At 43.3% G+C, this 19891-nt stretch overlaps 1 protein-coding gene across 1 annotated transcript in view; it reads left to right on the top strand.

Annotated features, from left to right (window-relative positions):
• Nucleotides 1-17638, top strand: part of LOC121911622 (sorbin and SH3 domain-containing protein 1) — a 40851-nt gene extending 23213 nt beyond the window's left edge. The window contains exons 15-28 of the mRNA XM_042433276.1: nucleotides 1735-1784; nucleotides 3902-4080; nucleotides 6172-7623; nucleotides 8865-8929; nucleotides 9119-9289; nucleotides 9930-9976; nucleotides 10457-10571; nucleotides 10779-10904; nucleotides 11035-11229; nucleotides 11498-12025; nucleotides 12709-12804; nucleotides 13480-13532; nucleotides 13617-13723; nucleotides 14055-17638. Of these exons, the coding sequence (XP_042289210.1) occupies nucleotides 1735-1784; nucleotides 3902-4080; nucleotides 6172-7623; nucleotides 8865-8929; nucleotides 9119-9289; nucleotides 9930-9976; nucleotides 10457-10571; nucleotides 10779-10904; nucleotides 11035-11229; nucleotides 11498-12025; nucleotides 12709-12804; nucleotides 13480-13532; nucleotides 13617-13723; nucleotides 14055-14122 (3252 nt within the window). The 3' untranslated portion in view covers nucleotides 14123-17638. The remainder of the gene's footprint in view (nucleotides 1-1734; nucleotides 1785-3901; nucleotides 4081-6171; nucleotides 7624-8864; nucleotides 8930-9118; nucleotides 9290-9929; nucleotides 9977-10456; nucleotides 10572-10778; nucleotides 10905-11034; nucleotides 11230-11497; nucleotides 12026-12708; nucleotides 12805-13479; nucleotides 13533-13616; nucleotides 13724-14054) is intronic.
• Nucleotides 17639-19891: the final 2253 nt, after the last annotated feature.

Raw genomic sequence — 19891 nt, 5'->3', positions numbered from 1 at the left:
GTGTTCCACTGACTCACCAAGGCCTTCATTCATGTCCATATACAGCTTTAGACATTTCACGCTGTTACTGCTTTAAGCCAGCACTTTCATCCCTCGCGTGTGTCTTTATCTGATAAGTCAAACCAGTGTCAGCGTCTCTCTTTCTCGCTCTCTACTGGATGATAAGTTGTGCAACTATCTCAGCATAATGTGAAGTTTTTCAGTGATATCACTACGGGATTAGTTTGAAATAGTTTTACCCTTTCATATCAAGAAAAGTTCACATAAACTGACACTAATCAGGCATCTTGTAAATAACCAGATTAAGATTCCATTCCTTTACTCCAGATAAGCCGTCCATGCTTGTTTCCTGTTTACTTTCCATTGATGCTGTGTGTGTAAGCCCAATTACCCAGGGGTGTCAGAGGACACTATCTTCTCCCCCTGTTGGAGATGAGATTCAAGGGGGATAGAAGACGTGGCGGCGCAAGGAAGAGCCGCAGATTATTCAATGACACTGGCATGTTCTCCGAGTCAACATGGAACATTTGGCTTTATAAATAGATCAGAATATAGACCTGCCAGACTGATGTTCTGTTCTTTTAAAGATCGGCATTTATTCTGAAGGGTTATTAATGATCATCCTGCCCTGGCAACTAAGTGGAAAGGCATGTTGTGGCAAATGAGCTGTTGAGAATGCTCCTTGTCTGGTCATCGGTGTGGGAATCGGAGGCTTGGCCGCACCGCGGGGAAGTGGATGTGGTATTAACGGCAGGGCCAGGCTGGCTGGGATGGGGATTGTGCAATCGTATTTGCAAACAACACTTGTGCTCTTATTCATAGTGCCCGTGTCACGTCTGTTATTTTTACCTGCTGTGACGTCCGAAAAGAGGAAAGCAACAGAAACAGTGGGCTAAAATTAGTTGCCTCTAAACCATTCAAAATGCTCATGGGCTGGTGCTATCACACTGAATGGCCACCCCTGTGTTATGGAGATAATATCTGTTCCAAAATAACAACTACATATACTGGTATAGTCTCATAACATTTCTTCATTCACTCTGTGCTCACTATTTATTTCTTCCTGTCTTTATGTTTTTGCTCTTTTTTTCTCTAACATTGTTATTTTTATCTTTTCCACAATATGACTATGTTTTACTGTGTTCTTTACTTTGTCAGCAAGCATTCGTGTCTCCTTTTGACTCTGTAAGTGTGTGAGATAGTGTCAAATGTGTGTGTGCGTACGTGCGTACGTGCGTGCGTGCGTGTGTGTGTGTGTGTGTGTGTGTGTGTGTGTGTAATTCGGCCTGCCTGCACCACCAGCTGGTTAATTGTCCCCCGGTCTGGTCCAGTGGTAATGAGAGTGACTCAATACCAGACAAAAGAGACGGCTTCACTGGGAGACAGCAGCCCATTGGCTGAGCCTGTGACAGCCCCCTCCCCACATGGGCGCCCCCTGACCGATGCACACCCACCCGCCCACTGCCCCCCTCCCCTCCCCTCCACTCTCCTCACTGCCGCTTGTTTTCTCCAACTTGCATGCAGGCCAAAACACACGCTTACTCCTCCATGCCAAGCCCAGTTCATAGACGCTAAGAACCCCGGGTGCTGGAGACAGAAACCCAGAGCAGCGAGTGAACGACAGAGAGGAAAAGCAGAGAGAATCTTGCCACAGCTAATGCTCCTGTTTCTGTTCTAGCTGGAGGAGACCTTCCTGTGGATCTATCAATGACTTCTTTGTTTGGTTTGTTGCAGAGTGCCCCCTCTTTCAGCCCCCTGGAAACAGCCTCCGACCTGCAGCAGTAGTAAGTCCATGCTTCTCCTTCTTTTATGAATACTTGTGCTTTAAATCTTGCTTCCTCCTTCCATCATGTTGGTGATTATTTAGGGCATGTTATGGGGATAAATGTCAGTGTGAGATTTCTCCACCCTGCAGAGCTTGCCCGCCTACAGCGGGGGGACTCCTGCTTCCTGAGGAGATCCTGTTAATAAGGCAAAAAGCTACCAGAACAGTGTGTCCTCTGTCTGTGTTTCATGGTGTTTTTTCAGGGGGGTGGGGGGTTGTAGTGTGGAGACATGGCTGCTATGTGGTGATTTATTTAAAGACAGCAACCTGGTTGTCACTGGGATAGAGGGAACTCTGACGATAGCTGCCCAGCTGCTGCATAACTTAAAAACCGTTATCTCCTTCTGAATGGGTGTGTGTACAGCACTATGAACAGCAACCGGATTATGAAAGAGGATGCTAGCCGACATTTAAACAAAGCTCAGCAAGCCCCTGATCTCTTTTGTTGTTGTCTGATTAGATTGACACCTTCTATTTTTGTTTGTGTAATAAAATGTAAGGAATTTAAGACTGAGCCACGGTGACTGTCTCGTGCTACGGTCCAGGGAAAATAAACTTCTCCCTCCATTTCTCCTCAGAACTTTCCATCTGCTACAATCATTATGTCATCATGGCCAACTATTTGAAAAGGGGTCTCTAATCCAACTTTTTTGTCCATTGATTTGTTGTTGATTTTAAAGGGAAGAGACACTTGATGTAGGGCTGAGAGAAGCTTGGTGGAAGCGCAGCCTCACAAACTTTTCAAAGGAAACCTCAAGTCACAAACAGACTTCCTTCAAAGGAACATATGTTTAGGGCAGGGAGCTTTGGAGACTGTTTGAAATTGGAGACATTTTCAAGAACTTTGCTGTAAAGATAATATTTGATCGTAAAATGCAAAACCATATGTGCCTGTTAAGGTTGATCAGATGAATGAATGAACCTCCAAGTAATTTTATGTGTTTTTGGGGCTGCCATTAGACACCCATTGTGTATGCATGATAGTTATTCTTCTAGAAATATGCTACAAAGCTAAAATAGCAAGTGGGTATTGTTAGCAGTTGGCTGAAAAACTGTTATCAATAATCATAAATCGTTTGTATAGCCTCACAATAAAAGCTGTCATCATAAGTCAGTAGTGGCAATCAGTGCATTCAATATTCACACTTGCATCTAAAGTAACTCCTCCTCATTACTGATAAACAGATAACATTACAGTTAACCTGCACCAGGTGGAGTCACTGGCTCTCACTCAAGCAACTTACTCTGTTGAGTAAGATTGTGTTAAATCTTGCATTGCTCCTGCACTGTAGATTTCCTGCATGCAGAGCATTTATTTCCTCTATAGCATTTATGTGAATCTTGGAAAGTAACCTAGAACCAACATGGTTTTAATGGCTCTCTGCAGTCAGCAGTTCACATGTTTTTTTTCTAAGAGCTATGAAAGAGCTTCTTGTTGAGGTAGTGAACAAGGAGAGTAATGTATCCATACATATGTGCAAGCTTGTAAAAGTGGTTTGGCAACACAGCAAATGTAAAACACATTTTGGAAAATACATTAGACTTTCTCCTAATGCTGGAGAGATGTGTTTGTATGGCTTTTCTTTTCTTTTTCTTCTTGTTTGTTTCCCCTAGATGACACTGGAGTCTCTGTCAGTTTAACGACCATGTTTGTCTGTACAAATAGAGGAACAGCGTAACACATGAGCGGCATGTGAAAGAGAGTAAACCTGAGAGTTTTACAGGTGCAATGCAGGGGCTGATGCACCATGTGGGAATGTTCAGAGAATATTTATAGAAATCTGTCCTGTTGGCCTCTCTGGAATGCCAAGATATGTGTGGTAGCGAATGCCTTCCCTCAACATCAGCCTCCAAATTCTGCACTTTCTCAAGTTTGGTTTTTCTGTCTGATTATTTTGTCTCCCACAAGTCTGCAAAGGCAGGAATTACCTCAAGATATACTAAATAAGAACCATATGACAGCTCATTAACCAATTTGTATGCCTCTGTCTATCATAAAAAATATGTTACACAATTCCCTCGAATGAATTAGACTGTGTTTAATTAGCTGTCTGCGTTCTTCCCACCACTGTCTAGCTCCTCGAGCAAGTCTGGACACAGCGAGGTGGAGAAGGACGGAGGATCATCCACAAGCGAGCCTGCGGCTCCAGACTGTGACCGCCATGTTTACAAGAGTGTCCTAGAGGGCGGCGACATTCCCTTACAAGGTCTACGGGCCCTAAACAAGCGCCATGGCAGCTCCTCCTCCTCTAAAGGTAGGATACTAACTACTTCACACATGTGGCCAGTAAAATGTCAGGTGTGTGTTTATGTATGTGTACGGGGGGCTAGATGGTACACCATTTAAAGGCTGTTCCTGCTGAGACAGAACCAATGAGTTACAGACACTGATGTTGGACCGTTGGAAGTGTCAGACAGGGATACATGTGTTTCCGTTTACCTTTCTGTTGGAATCCACACATTTTCTTTGCTCCCAGACGTCACAGCATTGGCCAATCACCTCGCAGCATTCATTCCCCTGGCAGCTTTTGATTTATTATTGATGCCATGGATGTTTTCATCAAACGTGTGCTGGCCATCTGCATTGGAAAACTCATCAAGAGAGCAAGGTTGTCTCTCTAACTCGATGGAAGCTAACCTTGGGGATTTTCCCCCTCTTGCTCCAGTTGTGAGCCGCCAGTCGCTAGGCAGGCTTAGGGCAAGACTCCAGAGCGTTCCAGCGCCAGGGAGGGGATGGATGAGGAGGGACGAGCGAGATAAACAGAGCTGTGCTCTTCACAACCCGGCTGGACAGGGGTGAGATAAACAGGAGGGACACAGAGGGTGGGCAGGCATGAGGAAGTCAGCTGTCAGTGTGAGGTCAGGGGCTGGAATGCCTGCGCACATGGCCAGGGAGAGAAACGCTGGGGGAGGAGAGGAGAGGAGATGTAAGGAAGAGAAAGGAAGGGACAGATCAGGCTCAGGGACAGTATGACCCAATGCATGTCATTACATGACATCTGGAAAGACACACCAGAGAAGTAACTTTCCACTGAGAGTTTAAGTTTGGTATATTTCCACAACATCTTATCTAAAAACTAAATATGAATAATTTAAAAGAGGACTAACTCACTGATTCATTTCAGAGGTCTTGGAACAAATATATATCAAGATGTTTCAGCTTTTACTCAGTTGAACTGGAGACCCATGCAGTAAATGGATTTGGCACTCTGGTCAACTGACTAGCACGCTCCTTCATTAGCCTCCAGCCAGAGGCACCACCTTGTTCATTAGAGTCTGTTACTGTTCATCAGGCACAAGGTAAAGTGTAGACAACCCCAAAGAAATAACTGAGTGCTAGAAAGCAAAGACTTCGTCATGTGTTTCTGTCATGCGCTCATAAAATAAAAAATATCTCTATTAATCTTTGTGTTTTAAAGAACTGAGCCTCCTTGAGGACTTTTTAGTGGCCAGAATGATAACCCTTCACTTCCCACATGTCATTGATATAGTAATATCAAGTTTACTTCCTCGGTGTGTGTTTGTCTGGTAGATATAATTGTGACAGATGGGTCACTCATGCTGCAGAAGTGTCTCTCAGCATGTGAAAGTGTTATGTCATTTCCCGGCTCCATCTGTAGCGCTATCATGAGCTCCCACTACAGCCAGGAAATGACATGAGTTTTCTCAAAGGGTTTTGACAGTCATATTTTACCAGGATACAAAAATGTATCCTGACTCAGGATACATTTTTTTATTTACAACCATGTAAGGGAGCAGTGTATTAACAGCTGTGCCACAGGCCATTTATCACTGCAGCCTCCAGTCTAATTGCTAAAAGTAGAGGAGAAGAATGAATGTGGGAGGTTGAAGCGGGCCATGCAGCTGTCATGTGGGAGAACATTTTTGCTCTAACATGAAAAGAAGAAAAGATGTGAATAGGTTGGGTTTTTTTCTCTTTGTTTTTAAAATGTTTTGATACTGCAGTCAGTGTTAAGAATTCCTACGTGACCTCCAACATCACATAACATTTCATGGCATATTGCTCTTTTAATACTTTGTTTCACTGTTTATGTTGCGGTTTACAGTGATTGATTATACAGGAATCTGTTAGATTGTAGATTTCCCCTTGTTCCGTTTTAACAAAGTTCTTCATGCTACACTGAAGTACCATGCTGTTAGTTTAACAGTCATCTATTACTTGATGTACACAGCATCAAGCCTGATTTCCCTTCTCATCCACTTTTAATGGAACTTAGTCTTTACTTTAGAAATGTGCCTGACTCTGTTTTAGTGTGTATGTGTGTGAACCTGTGACCATTGTAATCTAATATGTTGTTTATTCTGTTGTCCTGCATGCTTGCCAGTGGATTATAAAGGTGGGAATGGCTATATAATTTCACCCTGCTCCTCTGTAAATAGTCGATCAGTTCTTGCCAGTAATGCAATAGGTAACCAGTGTAAAAGTAAGAAGCCTCTATCTGCTGCCAAAGCCTGCATACCCCAAATCCTGCCCTCTAAGTTCAAGCCCAAGCTGCTGCCGCCCAGTGGTGACAGCCAGGAAAGCAGGACTAAACCTGTGAGGCACCCAAAGGCCCACAGCTGTGAGGATCTGTATACAGGGACATGTGATCCAGACTGTGTTGGAGCCGAGGAGAGGGAGAGTGGACAGCATTCAGACTCCAAGTCCAGCTGGGGCACTGAGTGTGCAGACGGCCTCAGGAATGTTTCCCCTGCAATTAGGAGGAGCACATCTGAGTTTTCGAGCCTGTACAGGACCATGCATCACATCCAGCGGCCCAGCTCGGCTGGCTGCAGCCCCAACGGCAGCGTCCGCAGCCTGGCCTCTCTTTTTGAGAGGGCAAAGGGCGACGGTGCTGAAAGGTCAGAGGCTGATGACGGGGGTAACATTCCACGGGACGCCGTGTCGTCACGGGTCAGCGAGTTTGAAATGATCATCCAACAATCCAGCTCGGCGCCCAGCCGCTCCTCCTCCCTGCCCACCCTGCACTCCAGCCACAGCCACAGCCACAGCCCCGCCCACCTCTACATGGCGTCTGCAGTGTCAGCGGAGTCCCTTTTGGTAGCTGACGCCACCCAGACGGATGCCTGCTCCCCAATGGAGGCAGAGGGCAGGCGCACCGGGGAGGAGACCTTGTCACCAGGCAGTGATACTGTGGAGGAGGCCCTCTACTCCTCAGAGGACAGACACAATGTCAGGACTGTGTCCCCCTCTGCCACTGAGGCGGAGGTCGAACAGATCCTCAGGAACAATTCTCCAGAACTGATCCACCCAGCTGTCAGTGGATCCAAGAGTCCCTTAACACTGCTCACAGCATCCCCTCCACAACACAACCACCACCACCACCACCTCCTGCACCACCTGAACCATCACCTCCACCTCAAACCCAGTAAATGCAAAGGTTCCTGCCCAGCCTCCTATACCCGCTTCACTACCATTCTCAGGCACGAGCGGCAGCAGGCCACGGCGCAGCAGGAGAAGCCGCCACCTGCGGAGAAGAAGACCACACTGCCTGGGAACCTCTTCCTTATGGGCCCTGCTCCCTTCAGGTTACGGAAGAACCTGCAGTCCCACCAAGCCCGGAGGACCCTGTTAGCCACCAAGGTGACAACGAGCAACCAGAGGCCCTGCAGCATGTCCCCTGAGCTCAGACCTCTGATCCCTCAGCGTCTGTCCTCCCTGGAGGTCCTGGAGAGGCTGAGTAACGGGGAGGGAGGCAACACTGACCACCTGAATAACGGGCAGGGCTTCGACGCCAACGGGAACCTACTGCAGCCGCTGGCAGCTCACCGCAGAGGTGGCTATCTCCATCCCTTCACCACTGTCACCCTCCTCTCTCCTTGTGTGGTCACTCATTTATCTCGACTCTATCTTCACCTTGTGTCCCTTTTCTCCACAAAGCAACGCCGCCACCCTCCATCTCTAGTCTGTGTGGTGTGTTTACAAAGTGACAGGGAGGCCTCCATCTCATTCTGAGTGTGGTGTTTGGTGCTCTTCCATTTCACTGTGAATGAGTATGGTCCCACAAACCCATCTAAACACTTCAGTGACTGTAGGAGGTTCAGGCAGCTTTTGGTAATGTATATATCTTCTGGTGACATCAGATTTGAGTTGTATGCAAGCGTAGAGTGCTAAAGTCTGCATAAGCATTACATTGATACAAAAATTACTATCATTTGTGTCAAAAAATATCAATATAAAGCATTTTTTATGGTTTTAGTTTTATAAAAATACTTAAAATTAAAACATCCAGCCTAAAAAAACAACAATTCCAGCATTAATCTGTAATGTTTATGATACAACATTGCATACCCACTCTCAAACTGATGTCTCACCATATCTGTATTTGTTTTGTTTTTTTCTGTTTTTCGGGGACTGTTCACATCTGACATCTTTCATTCTCACATTATGAAGGTTTTCCTTAGTCAGACAGGATGTGTCCTGATTTGATTTTTTTTATGTAACAGCAGGTACTTGGTTCGTGTACAACTTGTACAAAGAGCCAAAACATGAATAGTTGTTTCTTGTGGCCCTCGCCGGGATACAGAGTGAAACATCTATGGTGACATGGCGAGCAAATTTAGTAATGAAGCTTTCTAGCTAATAAGGTGAAACTTCAGTAAAATAATGGATGCTGGTTGGTCGATCAACATCAGTAAAACCATGATTTCATGTTTTGTTTTTTTTTGTTGCTAAGACACAGTAGATGGCATATTTTGTTTCCTGTATTCATTTGTTTTTTTTCATGAACACACATTGGATCATTCTGTGTTCATTCCTATGTGCATGCAGGAATACATTTGGCTTTTTTGATGTGTGTGTGCTTTTTGTTTTAGTGCTGCAGAGATTACATTGTTTGTTTAAAGCATGCGTGATTGTAATTATTGTATATTTTATTATTCTGTTCATTGGAATTAAGGAGTTGACTGCAATATCATCATCTTATGTTTGAAAAGTTTTGTTCTTTAATTGGGTTTGCCTCTGAGGTCGACTGTGAAAATGTTTCACAGTGTAATCCACTTTATGTTTCTGTTACAGACTCGTCCCCAGCGCATGGGGAGAGCCAGGATGAAGTGTTGAGGAGGCGTCATGGAGACAAAGAGGTGAATTTCCTCTAAATCTAAGCCAAGCTTTCATAAATTACACCTCACTGACAATGTTTTAGTGAAGACAGCTGTGTTATGAATGAGGAAATCTTACATTTTACATAACAAAGAAGGTGTCACATGAATAAAAGAGTAGAGGAGACCCATATCTGGTGGGACAAACAGTTTAGTCTGTTTCCCTGGCAGAAAATCTTGGAGGAGCAGCGGCGGCTGAAGCGGGAACAGGAAGAGGCTGACACAGCATCGAGGCGACACACGGGCATTGTCCCGACACACCACCAGTTCATCACTAACGAGCGCTTTGGAGACCTGCTCAACATCACAGATAACTCAGAGAAAAGGAAATCAGGCGTAGAGGTACAATAAAGGGCTGTGTCTTATCCTTCTGTAAGCAGGAAAAAGACAGCAGCTGCTTTGTCAGTTTGTGTGTGAGTCAGGCTGCGTGGGGGGGTGATGGGCTTGTCAGCAGGATTTCTTCAGACACAGATGGCTTTCTCCTCCAGGTCAAAAATTCAAAGGGTGAGAACAGCAATAGAAGGCAAAATATGTATTGTTGAGTTTATCACTGAATATTTCCAAATGGCTTCTAGACTTCACTTCCACAGTGCACACTGTAATGTTGACCAGCTACATATCTGCAATAGATCAGTGGTCAGATATTTATATCATTAACTGCACCCTTGTTGTGTTTACCAAGGTGTGCCTGATCTCTTGGCAGGCCAGTCTTACAGTAAATAACCCACAGTAGCTTCTAACTCAGTTTGCTCCAGAGGACAATAACACAGTCACAAGCGTGTCATTCCTGTCGTTGCTAAAATATTTATGCACAGAGGGGGCACTGAAAAGACAAGTCAGGCAGATTTATGTTCATAACAAATAAAAGTATAGAGTACAGTAACCAAAAAGTGAGAAGGGTGGGCATATACAAGAGTATTTAGTCTTTTGGAAAAAAAAAAATCTTTTTCTTTTGACAGTCTTTTTTTTTTTATCTACACAGAGAACTCCAGCTATGGCACGCTTCGACTTCAGAGCAGAAACTCTAAAGTAAGTAGAAGTAATTAGTATGTGTGTATACAATATCAGAACCTACAGCCTCAAAAAGTCCCATTGAGCAGAATGAACATCACTCTGACACAGCATCAGCTAAAACCAAACTTTACAAGTTTCACAACAGGTGATATTTCTTGCAGGGCAATAGCATTATATTTAACTTTTTCTTTTCATATTGTTGTATTATATCCACCACATATAGATTTACATATGGGCAGAGTAGACATTACTGAAGTAAATGAAGCAGTGGCAGAAAATCTGACAATCACAGGATCACTGTTTAGCATTAGTAGTAATAATACATGTATTCCAAAATGTGAATAAATCGCACCCATCTGATACTCCAGGCAGATTAGCCAGGTAGTGATGTTAGACACAGGTCTGCATGAAGTCACACTTACTTAATTCTCATACTGTGAAATATTATTCCTGTCATTTCATGTAAGTAACTAATCTTTCTGCAACATCTTTTAGGGAATTACCGTTTCAGAAGGGAGACATCGTGTACATCATCCGACAGGTGGATCAGAACTGGTACGAAGGAGAGCATCATGGAAGAGTTGGCATTTTCCCTAGAAGTTATGTTGAGGTATGTGGGCTCTCTCTTCCCTCCATGTCTCACACTTCTTGCAAAGCTAATTTTATTATTAAAATTCACATTTTTGAACAGTGACTCATAGAAATAGTTACTATATTTCATTCCTAATTGCAATTCTGAAGACTGGATTCTCGTGCAACTCACAATGTGATTCAGCTTGTTTTCTCACTCGGTTTTGTTTTGTGTCTTCTTGTGCAGCTCCTTCCCCCCACAGAGAAAGCCCAGCCAAAGAAAAGTGTCCCAGTGCAGGTGCTGGAATATGGAGACGCTATTGCCCGCTTCAACTTCACCGGGGACACAGTGGTGGAAATGTCCTTCAGAAAGGTGAGAAAAAGGGATTAATCATTACAATTGTATTAATATGAATAGAGATTCTTTTATGCTTCATTTATCCAAGGAATGAACATTTAATAATATTTACAAATGATCTTCTGAACCTAATGAATGTGTGCAGGGAGAAAGGATTACGCTGATTCGTAGAGTTGATGAGAACTGGTATGAAGGCAAAATCTCAGGCACCAACCGCCAAGGCATCTTCCCCGTCACCTATGTAGAAGTGAACAGACGGCCCCGTGTCAAAAACGGGTTGGAGTATCCCGACCCTCCTGTCAGCCAGTCCCCACAGCGCAGCACCAATGCGTCTCCTCAGGTAAGGACCTAGAAGAAACATTTATTGATGAAGTGGAGGCTGAAACTAGTATTAGGCTGATCCACTACATCTCTGAATTTTTGTGGTCTCCCAGAAATCCTCTGAAGTTTTGTCTCTTCTGTGTTCACCTTGACACCCACCATTTAATTTTGATTTCTTTCTCTAGTGAATTTGTCTCATCTTTCATTTCCTTTTCTTCCTCTCATCCCCTCTTCTTCTCTCTGCCTCCATCTACATCCTCCTCCCACGGTCCTGTTGCTCTAAAAAGCTGTACCGTAATCGCCTGACCACCTCCCCTCTGCCCCTCCCTCGCTCCCCCCGCCGCTCTGTGTCCCCCGAGGTCCACGCCATCTCCTCTGAGTGGATCTCCCTGACTGTGGGAGGCGGAAGCCCTCCTGCCGCCCCCACCCCTCCCCTGCCACCGCTGCCCACAGTGTCCTACCGCTGCGGCGAGTACCTGCCCCCGCCTTACTCTGCCAGCCCCGTGCCTCCCATCACCGGCAGCCCATACTGCATCTCCCCCATGGCCTCACCATCTGCCTCCCCTCTGCCCCCACCGTACCCACCCAGGCCCAACTCCACCACTCCCTTCCTTACGTTCACCCCACCTCAGGGGGAGGACTTCCTGCTCTCCCCTCCCTCCTCACGTCTATCACGCAGCATGAGCCCCTGTGGTGGGCCGGTGCTGGAGGGCTGGCTGAGGGGGGAGAAGGAGTTGACAGAGGGGGAAGGCGCAGAGGGGGACAGGGGCGGTGGCCGCGCAGCCCCGGGCAGCTGGCGAAATAGCCCTGCAGAGGTATCTTCTGCATGGTGTGCCGTGTTGCATCTCAGGCTCACTCTGGAACATGGGCTTTATGGCCACAGTGTGATTCCCTAAAATGGGTCATTGAAGCTGACATTTGTGTGTGGAAGACTAACTTATAGAGTTCACCTGAAGTTGACTTTAGCCCTATGGAGAGATGAATCTGCTGGTGTAGTTAAGACAAAAGAAAAAGGTTAAACCTGGTCACACCGCTCAAGGTTGCAAGTCTGCATGTTGTTGTGTGTGCGCTACTAACACGCAAATGTTTTACAGTGTTGATGTAGACTGTTTCAGATGTCCCCGCTGTCTGTAAGAGGAGCTATTGTGCTGGCATTTACAGGATTGATTCGAGAGCTCACATTACTGAGTCTTCATAAAACTGAGCATATGGTTGCATGTTGTTGTTGTTAAGTTCAGAGGTGTGATAACTTGGATGCCACTAGAGGTTGGAAGTTTATTTAGGATAGTGGCATATTTATTAGTGAGTATTTATAGATTTCACATGTTGGCTCCTGTTTCAAAAGCTGTGGCGAGGTTTAAATTTCTACCTTCAGACTGTGACTGAAGTATGATGAATAGTGACAGCAGGTGGATACAAGATGTGGTGCCATCTCCAGAGTACAGCTTTTTTTTTTTTTTTTTTATTTCCCAGCTGATGTGATATTTCTGTTTTGCAGCTTGTGAGGAATGAGATTGACCATCATGGACGGACCTCCAGAAGCCCTGTGATGCTGTTTGACATCCAGGATAACAACAATGTTAACTCATTTGCGGTAAGGTCATAGTTTCCATTTGTCTCCAGGGAAGATTTTCAAATTGAATGTGTAGTATCAAGTTTGTTTTTCAGAGATTAAACCGAACATAACTTCATCAGCTGTTTAACTTTTTAACTCATCACCTTCAAACTCATCTTTAACTCCCATTATGTTTTCTACTTGTGTGATATTAAAAAACTATCCTTTCATTCCTTTTAATACTGCATGTTCATACTGAATATTATCCTGAAAAAAAAATTAATATTTCATGTTTCCTGTACATGCACTCACTCTGGTGTCTTGACTTTCCATGCCTTCCCTCCTGGGCTCCACCAACGTCTCCTCTGCTTTTTCCTCCCGACTTTTAACGGATCACTTCCTTTTCTTCCTCGCTACTCACTGGACCTACCTTCCTGTCTCGCCTCCGCCCCCCCACCCTTCCCTCTCTTAACTTCTCACCTCCCACCTCAACTTCACCTCGGCCTCTTCCGGGACTCTCGGTGGGGCCGCTGTCTGTCTTTCTGTGACGACCTCACCCACTACTACTTCTACTACTAGGAGGCAGTATGTAATGAGATCTTGAATATAGCTGAGACCTCGGTGAGGTACTGCAGCACCCTGTCCCACCACCCTCATGACTCTGTTCATAGACTGCACCCCCACCCCAGTAAACAATCTCTCATCATTTCCCAGCAACCCCAGTCCCACAGCAGCAGCCCGGAGCCGAGCCGTCTCAACTGCGGAATGTGAGTAAGACCTCCATGTCGCACATGTGGATGACCTGTGTTTCAGTTTTACGTTTACCAATTTATCTTCGTATCCTGCTCTAGTTTCCAGGCTCTGTACAGTTACGTGCCGCAGAACGACGATGAGCTGGAGCTGCAGGAGGGAGATCTTGTCAGCGTCATGGAGAAGTGCGATGATGGCTGGTTTGTTGGTATGTGCCACAGGACTTGGAATAGATTCCTCAGAGATGACACTTACTGTGTCACATTCATCCATATAGGGTTTCTGCAGAATGACAGGAAAGGCCTGCACAGGGCTTCAGGAGAAGTAGAAGTGTGTCATATCCTTCCTTACAGGGTTACTGAAGAATGACAGCAGAGGATTGAGTTAAACGTAAATGCTTTAGACCTCACACTGAATTTAAATATAGTTCAAGTGTGTTATTTTTGTGCTAAAAGAAGGTTATTTCAGCCTTTAATCTGTGAAAGAGTGGTTTTACTTTCATTTCCTTGATATATGTGTCTGTTTCTCTTCCACTTCAGGTACCTCAAGGAGGACAAAACAGTTTGGGACTTTCCCGGGGAATTACGTGAAGGAGGTGAAACTGTAAAGATATCTAATCTTGCTGTAACACATGGTTGCCTGTCAAGCTTGGGAAGTCATAACTATCGCGCATGGCTGTTGGTTAGAGTAGTCATTTAGCCAGGCGAATCCATTTTGTCTGGGAAAGTGATCGGTTCGGTCTGAGGTATGTCAAACTGCACGAGGAGAAGACAGAGACGGCTGATGGCTCACTGCCCCAAACCTCAGTATGGTGTATACCTTGACCACATCTTACACACTTCTTGGCAGAATTCGTCCGTCTCCACAAGTGGAATTTTCTCTGTGAAAAACCTACCACAAAGTAGCTTTTATTGTACAGATGATAGCTTCCATTCTGTCCATGTAATTTACAGTACACAAGTGTTTACGTAGCACCTCAGTGTGGAGGGCAGCAGCAGAGCAGTGTATGGATCAAAGAGTGGATCTTATTACCTGAACTGGATTTTGGGGGGGTCAGAATGTATTTTTATGTGATGTGAGGTTGGAGCTGTTTGTCATGAGCTACCTTTCAGGACCAGAGGTGTTTATCATGAGTAGCTAGGTATGATGCAAACCATACAACTTATGAATTGAAGACGTTTTGATTTCCTTAGACTTCTAAAAAAAAAAAAAACCCTCAGTGTTTCGATCAAGAAACTGTACATGTATGATATTTAATGTGGTAATTCATGTTTGGACTCCTTAGTTTAAATTCAAGAAAATGACTTAAATTCAAATCCCACCAGAGTTTAAATACTTAAAGCCTTATGTATTAAGGCCCTTAGGAAAAACTGGTCTGACATACCCGTTTTTTCTTTTCTTTAATGGAATTTACATTTACATTCTTTTAAATTACCATATAGTCATTATTGGCTACTTTTGAAAAACATCACAGCTTTCACAACTCAAAAGCTTTCAACACCGGGTCAGTATTGCCTTCATTTTCTATCCAAAGGTTGTTATACAACAGTTATTACACAGTCATGTGCATGACTAGAGAAACTAAAATATTGAAGTGTGCTGTTAGCTTCTCTTTTTCTCCGTCAACATGTTAAACACAAATGCAGGACACGTGGACTGTGTTGCACGTCTGATAAAAGTGAAGCGAAACCGTGTAAATAATGCACATCCTATATTTTCAGAAACTATTTATTTGTCCTTTTATACCTCTTCTGTCAAAATAGAAGTAAATTATGTTTGCCGGAGGCTGTCGCCTGTAAGGTAGCTGGTGGTAAACACCTCGCTCCAGCGCAACCACAGGACAGGCGTGGTAGCACTTAACTTCCTGTTTGGTCATTTAGGGAGATCCCATCTAACAAGATAATCGAAGAGTAATCATTGATGACACAAAAAGCAATTTAATCTTTGAAGTGAAGTGAAAGCCAACAAGGTGTCTTAGAAAATAATTGTGAAGATTTTTAGAAGCATATTGAGATTTTAACCATACCCTTACTGACAGGATTGTATGTTCTAGCCATGTAAATGTGTACAGAGAACTTCAAGAGGCCTTCCAAATATGGCTACATATTTTCATATGTAATGACTACAACGTTTACAACAGTTAGCAGAGCTAACCTCACATCATGAGGTTAGCATTAGTACAGCATGCACTGTAGAGTCAATAAGAGACTGACAAATCAAATGAGAGCATGAAACACTAGCCAACGCCTCAGTATTTGCACCTTCAGCTTATGTAAAACAGAAGTGATGACAGGGTTAACAGTCTGGTCTTTGAGCTTCAATAGCTCCCTGATGGAAGACTGCTTTGAATTCTGCTATCAAAGCATCAAAGCGGTCTTCCTGCGAGTACAGAGCTCCCACATCTCCTGAACCATCAGATCCTGTAACAGACACCGCATGTCAGAATGGATCCCCTACACGCACAGATAGAAAGATGATAGCTATTGTTTTCCTTCCTTGTGTTTTCATCAAATTCCTCGTCGTCATCAACCGCTGCGATGTGCTCATCGATCCTCGACAGAGCCGTCAAATAGTACTTGCAAATAATTCTTAGTACTTGCTGTGGCCTGCTCAGAGCAGCAGTTTGTAGGGCAATTGCTAAAAAAGTATTTAAAATTAAATTTAGTTTGTACCAGGAGGGCTGCCGTAGTGAACTATGTGTTACTTAAAGTAGCTGAAGTTCTTTCCCCAATCCACACATTTCTAATCACATGTTGCCAGACTATCAGTGCACCTGCCTTTTAGTATAACTGTTTGTGATTGCCTGAGCGCACACAACACAATGTGAAGTATTGAAAGATAAAACAGTAACATTCACTAGATCTAAAAAAGTGTATGTTTATCTTTGTGTCTTGCATCTGAATGTGTTAGCTACAGCCGTGCAGTGATGATAAACATTGATTGGAACATGGTTCGAAGCTGTACCGTCTAAGTTTGGTAACGTAAAGTACATTAATTTGACAAAATCTAGTAGCAATCAGCACTTCATCCTCCTCAACATGAGGTGTTTCTTCCTGCCCAGATCACCTCCGACATCATTAGCGAGGGACTGTTTTCTCAGCGAGATAAAACACTAATACAATATAACTGCATTATGAGTTTGCCTGTATAGCACTGATATAAAGTTCAGGTATTTTGTGACACCACAAAAGCATGTTTTTCCCTCCACTGCTGGCTAAACATTTTTGTTCCTGTGTAACTCCAGCTCCTCATGAATGTGCTGATTGGTTGGGAGTCTGTTGACCTGTAGGCTTTTTTTTCCCCCTGACAGAACAACAGGAGTTCATAGAGAGGTGTGCTCCAGCTAAAACACACTGACGAACTTTAACAAAAAAAAAAAAAACAGCACAATCACTCATGTAGTCAAAACACAACTCACTATCGACTGTTTCTGTGATATTGTGCTCCATAAAACATCACAGGATGTATGAATGTATGAATATATGAATGTGGCACAGTGTACACAATATGTAAAAAATGTCTGAATTTTCATCATTGAATGAACATGCAGACTGTTGAGCAGCATGGCACAAGAAGGATTGTAAATATGTAAAATAAAAAAATAGACTGCAAGTGATGAGGGTGTCAGATTGAGCTCTCGGTCACTTGCAGCAGTTTATTTACCTGAAGGATTTTTTGGTAAAGCACAGAGTGGAGCGTTACAGAGCACAGGAAAGTTTGACGCATACGAACATTACGCTGCCATTTGTGAGGATCATAATGCCTTATGTTAGATGCAAAAATTGTGCCTCATTTTCATTAATTGTTTTTGAGTATCACTGAAATGTATCCATGACATATTTAATGTAACCCTGGTTTTCCCATAGTCCTAGTCTCTGTGATGGGAGAACATTTACTGAGAACTTGTCAGTTACTGTACAAGTACCTAAAGTGTGACACGATGCTTCGACTTAATAATTAATAATCATGAGAATGAATTAGTTTGATGAGACACACAACCTGCAACAGGTTTGGTTTGTTTGCTTCAATTTGCAGTGCTGTTACATTGACAATATTAAAATAAAGATACTATACACTGCTGTGACTTCGGTATTATGCAATATTTAATAAACCATTTAAACCATTTGGTGTATTACTTGTGTTTATTTTTATCTAACAACAGAGTTGGAGCTGTGAGTTCATCAGTTGAGTAAAGTCTTGCAGAAATATAAAGTTTTATATACAAGTTATCTTTGCATGTAACCATTTAAAGACGTGTCCTCTGTGGCTGCGTAATCATGAGCGGATGCAAATTAATGTGAGCCAAAGTGGAGCTGTGGAGTCTCTGGATTGGTGAACTGCAGATTGTTATCTCATGACAAAAGTTACTGAACATTTTTTGTTATAGATCATTTCAGTTACACCCTGGTCAGTTATAGTAATGAAAGCTACAGGGGTGAGATAGGCTAGTGATAAATGTAAGAGGATAACTTCTGTACTGGCAGGCAGTTTATATAAATAATTATGGTAGAGTCATTTGTGGCTGCCCTGTGAGACCTATGGAGCAACAGCATGTTCATAAGTATGTCAGATGGCAAAGAATACCATTAGTCTGATGTTGACAGATGTGTTTTCACAGCCTTAACAATGAGTAACATCTGTACTTTTAACTTGATTTGATCTTCAGCATTGTAAGGGCTTTAGTTTAAAACTAACAGTCTCAAAGATGACATCACTGACATGCCTTGAGGCCTGTTAAGGATGTATCTTGGTTTGTAAACCCCACAAGAAAGGACGTGTTTCATTGAGTCAGCCTGCCCGGAGCTTTTTCTTTCCACTTTGAGCAGCAATCCCCTGGCAGGAATTCAACTTTTGGGAGCGGCACATTCCACATCCTGGGATTTAGCTCTACCATAAATGGTAAGCTTGCATACAACACAGTGACGTACTGGCAGGCCAACATCCCTAAAACAAACAGAGGAGCTCATCTGAGAGAGGAAAAAAGAAATACAGAGGGATCACTCTGCTCTGCTTTTCATAAAGGTGAAAAAATGTTTCTTCTTGTAGCTGATGGGTTCGATCAGATTTAAAAGATTAATTTTCTGGAGTAAAAATGGTGGCATCAACTCCAAAGCCACATATTTAGGACCACAGCCTAACAGCTAACAGCCTGTGTCTTTTAAAATACTGTCAACAATGGTTTAGTCAATAAGCAATGACACACAGGTGTCCTGATACAAATACAATGAGGAAAGAGGAGCCAAAGATTACATTTCCTCTAACTATGTTGTTGTCTTTATCAGGACACAAACATTGCTGGTAATTTTTTGAATGTGTGTGACACTCTTTATATTTGTAATCTCCATATAAAAGATAAAGCTGGTGTTATACTGTATTCTTCTTCTTGTACCATGAAAATACCAAAACTAACAAGGTGTTAGCCTGTCTCTCACTTTTCAACTGTCCTACCTCGTCTGTGGCACCCATCAGCCCGTTTGTTAGCTATTGAAGATGAAAAGCTCTAAAATTGGGGCACAAATTTATAGTCTCAAATTTTAAAAAGGATAGGTAATTCCCTAAAAAAGTTGGGAACTGTTTTGTGCAAACACTACTCAAACAAGAGCAAATTGTGCTTTTGTTGGGGACTATTTTCAGATGCAGTCCTGTCCTTAATACACATTTGGTAGACTATAGTGAGTATAATTGTTGGCAAAAGGTCTTTTTAGGCCCTAAGGCAGGGGTCAGCAATTAGTGTCAACCAAGGGCCAGATTTTTTTCAGCATTGCTCAAGAGGGGCCAACATAGTTTTATAAGTGCAGTGAAGATGTAGGCCTGTTGTTGTTTGTACGTTTAATATGTTGTGTTTGTTTGACTATCATTTTAATTCATTTAATCTTGGAATAAAAATGATTAATAAAACGGTTTGTTCACTGTTTAAATGAGCCTACTCTTGCCATGGTTCCAGACCAAGTCATAGCCAATGTTGTAAACTAGATAATAGACATAGCCCAGCAGTGTATGTGAAGTTACGACATGCTCAAATCTGTTTTAATCGAGTCATCAGGCGTCTTGTAGGCCAGTGGTTCTCAAAGTGGGGTTTGGGGATCCCCAGGAGTTCTTGAGTAGGTTCCAGGGGGTCCCGAGCAAAAAAGGGAATAATTTATTTTCACTATAATTCCATCCAGAAGTAACACAATGACTGAATGTTTGACTATTTTTGGTCATGGGTTTCATACACTTCCTGTAATAAAACATCTAAAAGCAAACATCTTATCAGATAGGGGGCCCTGGGACAAATTCCTATCAAATGATGGTCCATGGTCTAATTTGGGTCAGTCTACGGGTCCTTGACATGAAAAAGTTGGAGAACCACTGATATAGGAGACCAACAACGCCA

Source organism: Thunnus maccoyii, chromosome 14 (assembly GCF_910596095.1).
Source record: "Thunnus maccoyii chromosome 14, fThuMac1.1, whole genome shotgun sequence".
Lineage (NCBI taxonomy): Eukaryota > Metazoa > Chordata > Actinopteri > Scombriformes > Scombridae > Thunnus > Thunnus maccoyii.
The sequence above is the reverse complement of the archived record's forward strand: the minus strand, read 5'-3'. Positions and strand labels throughout refer to the sequence as shown.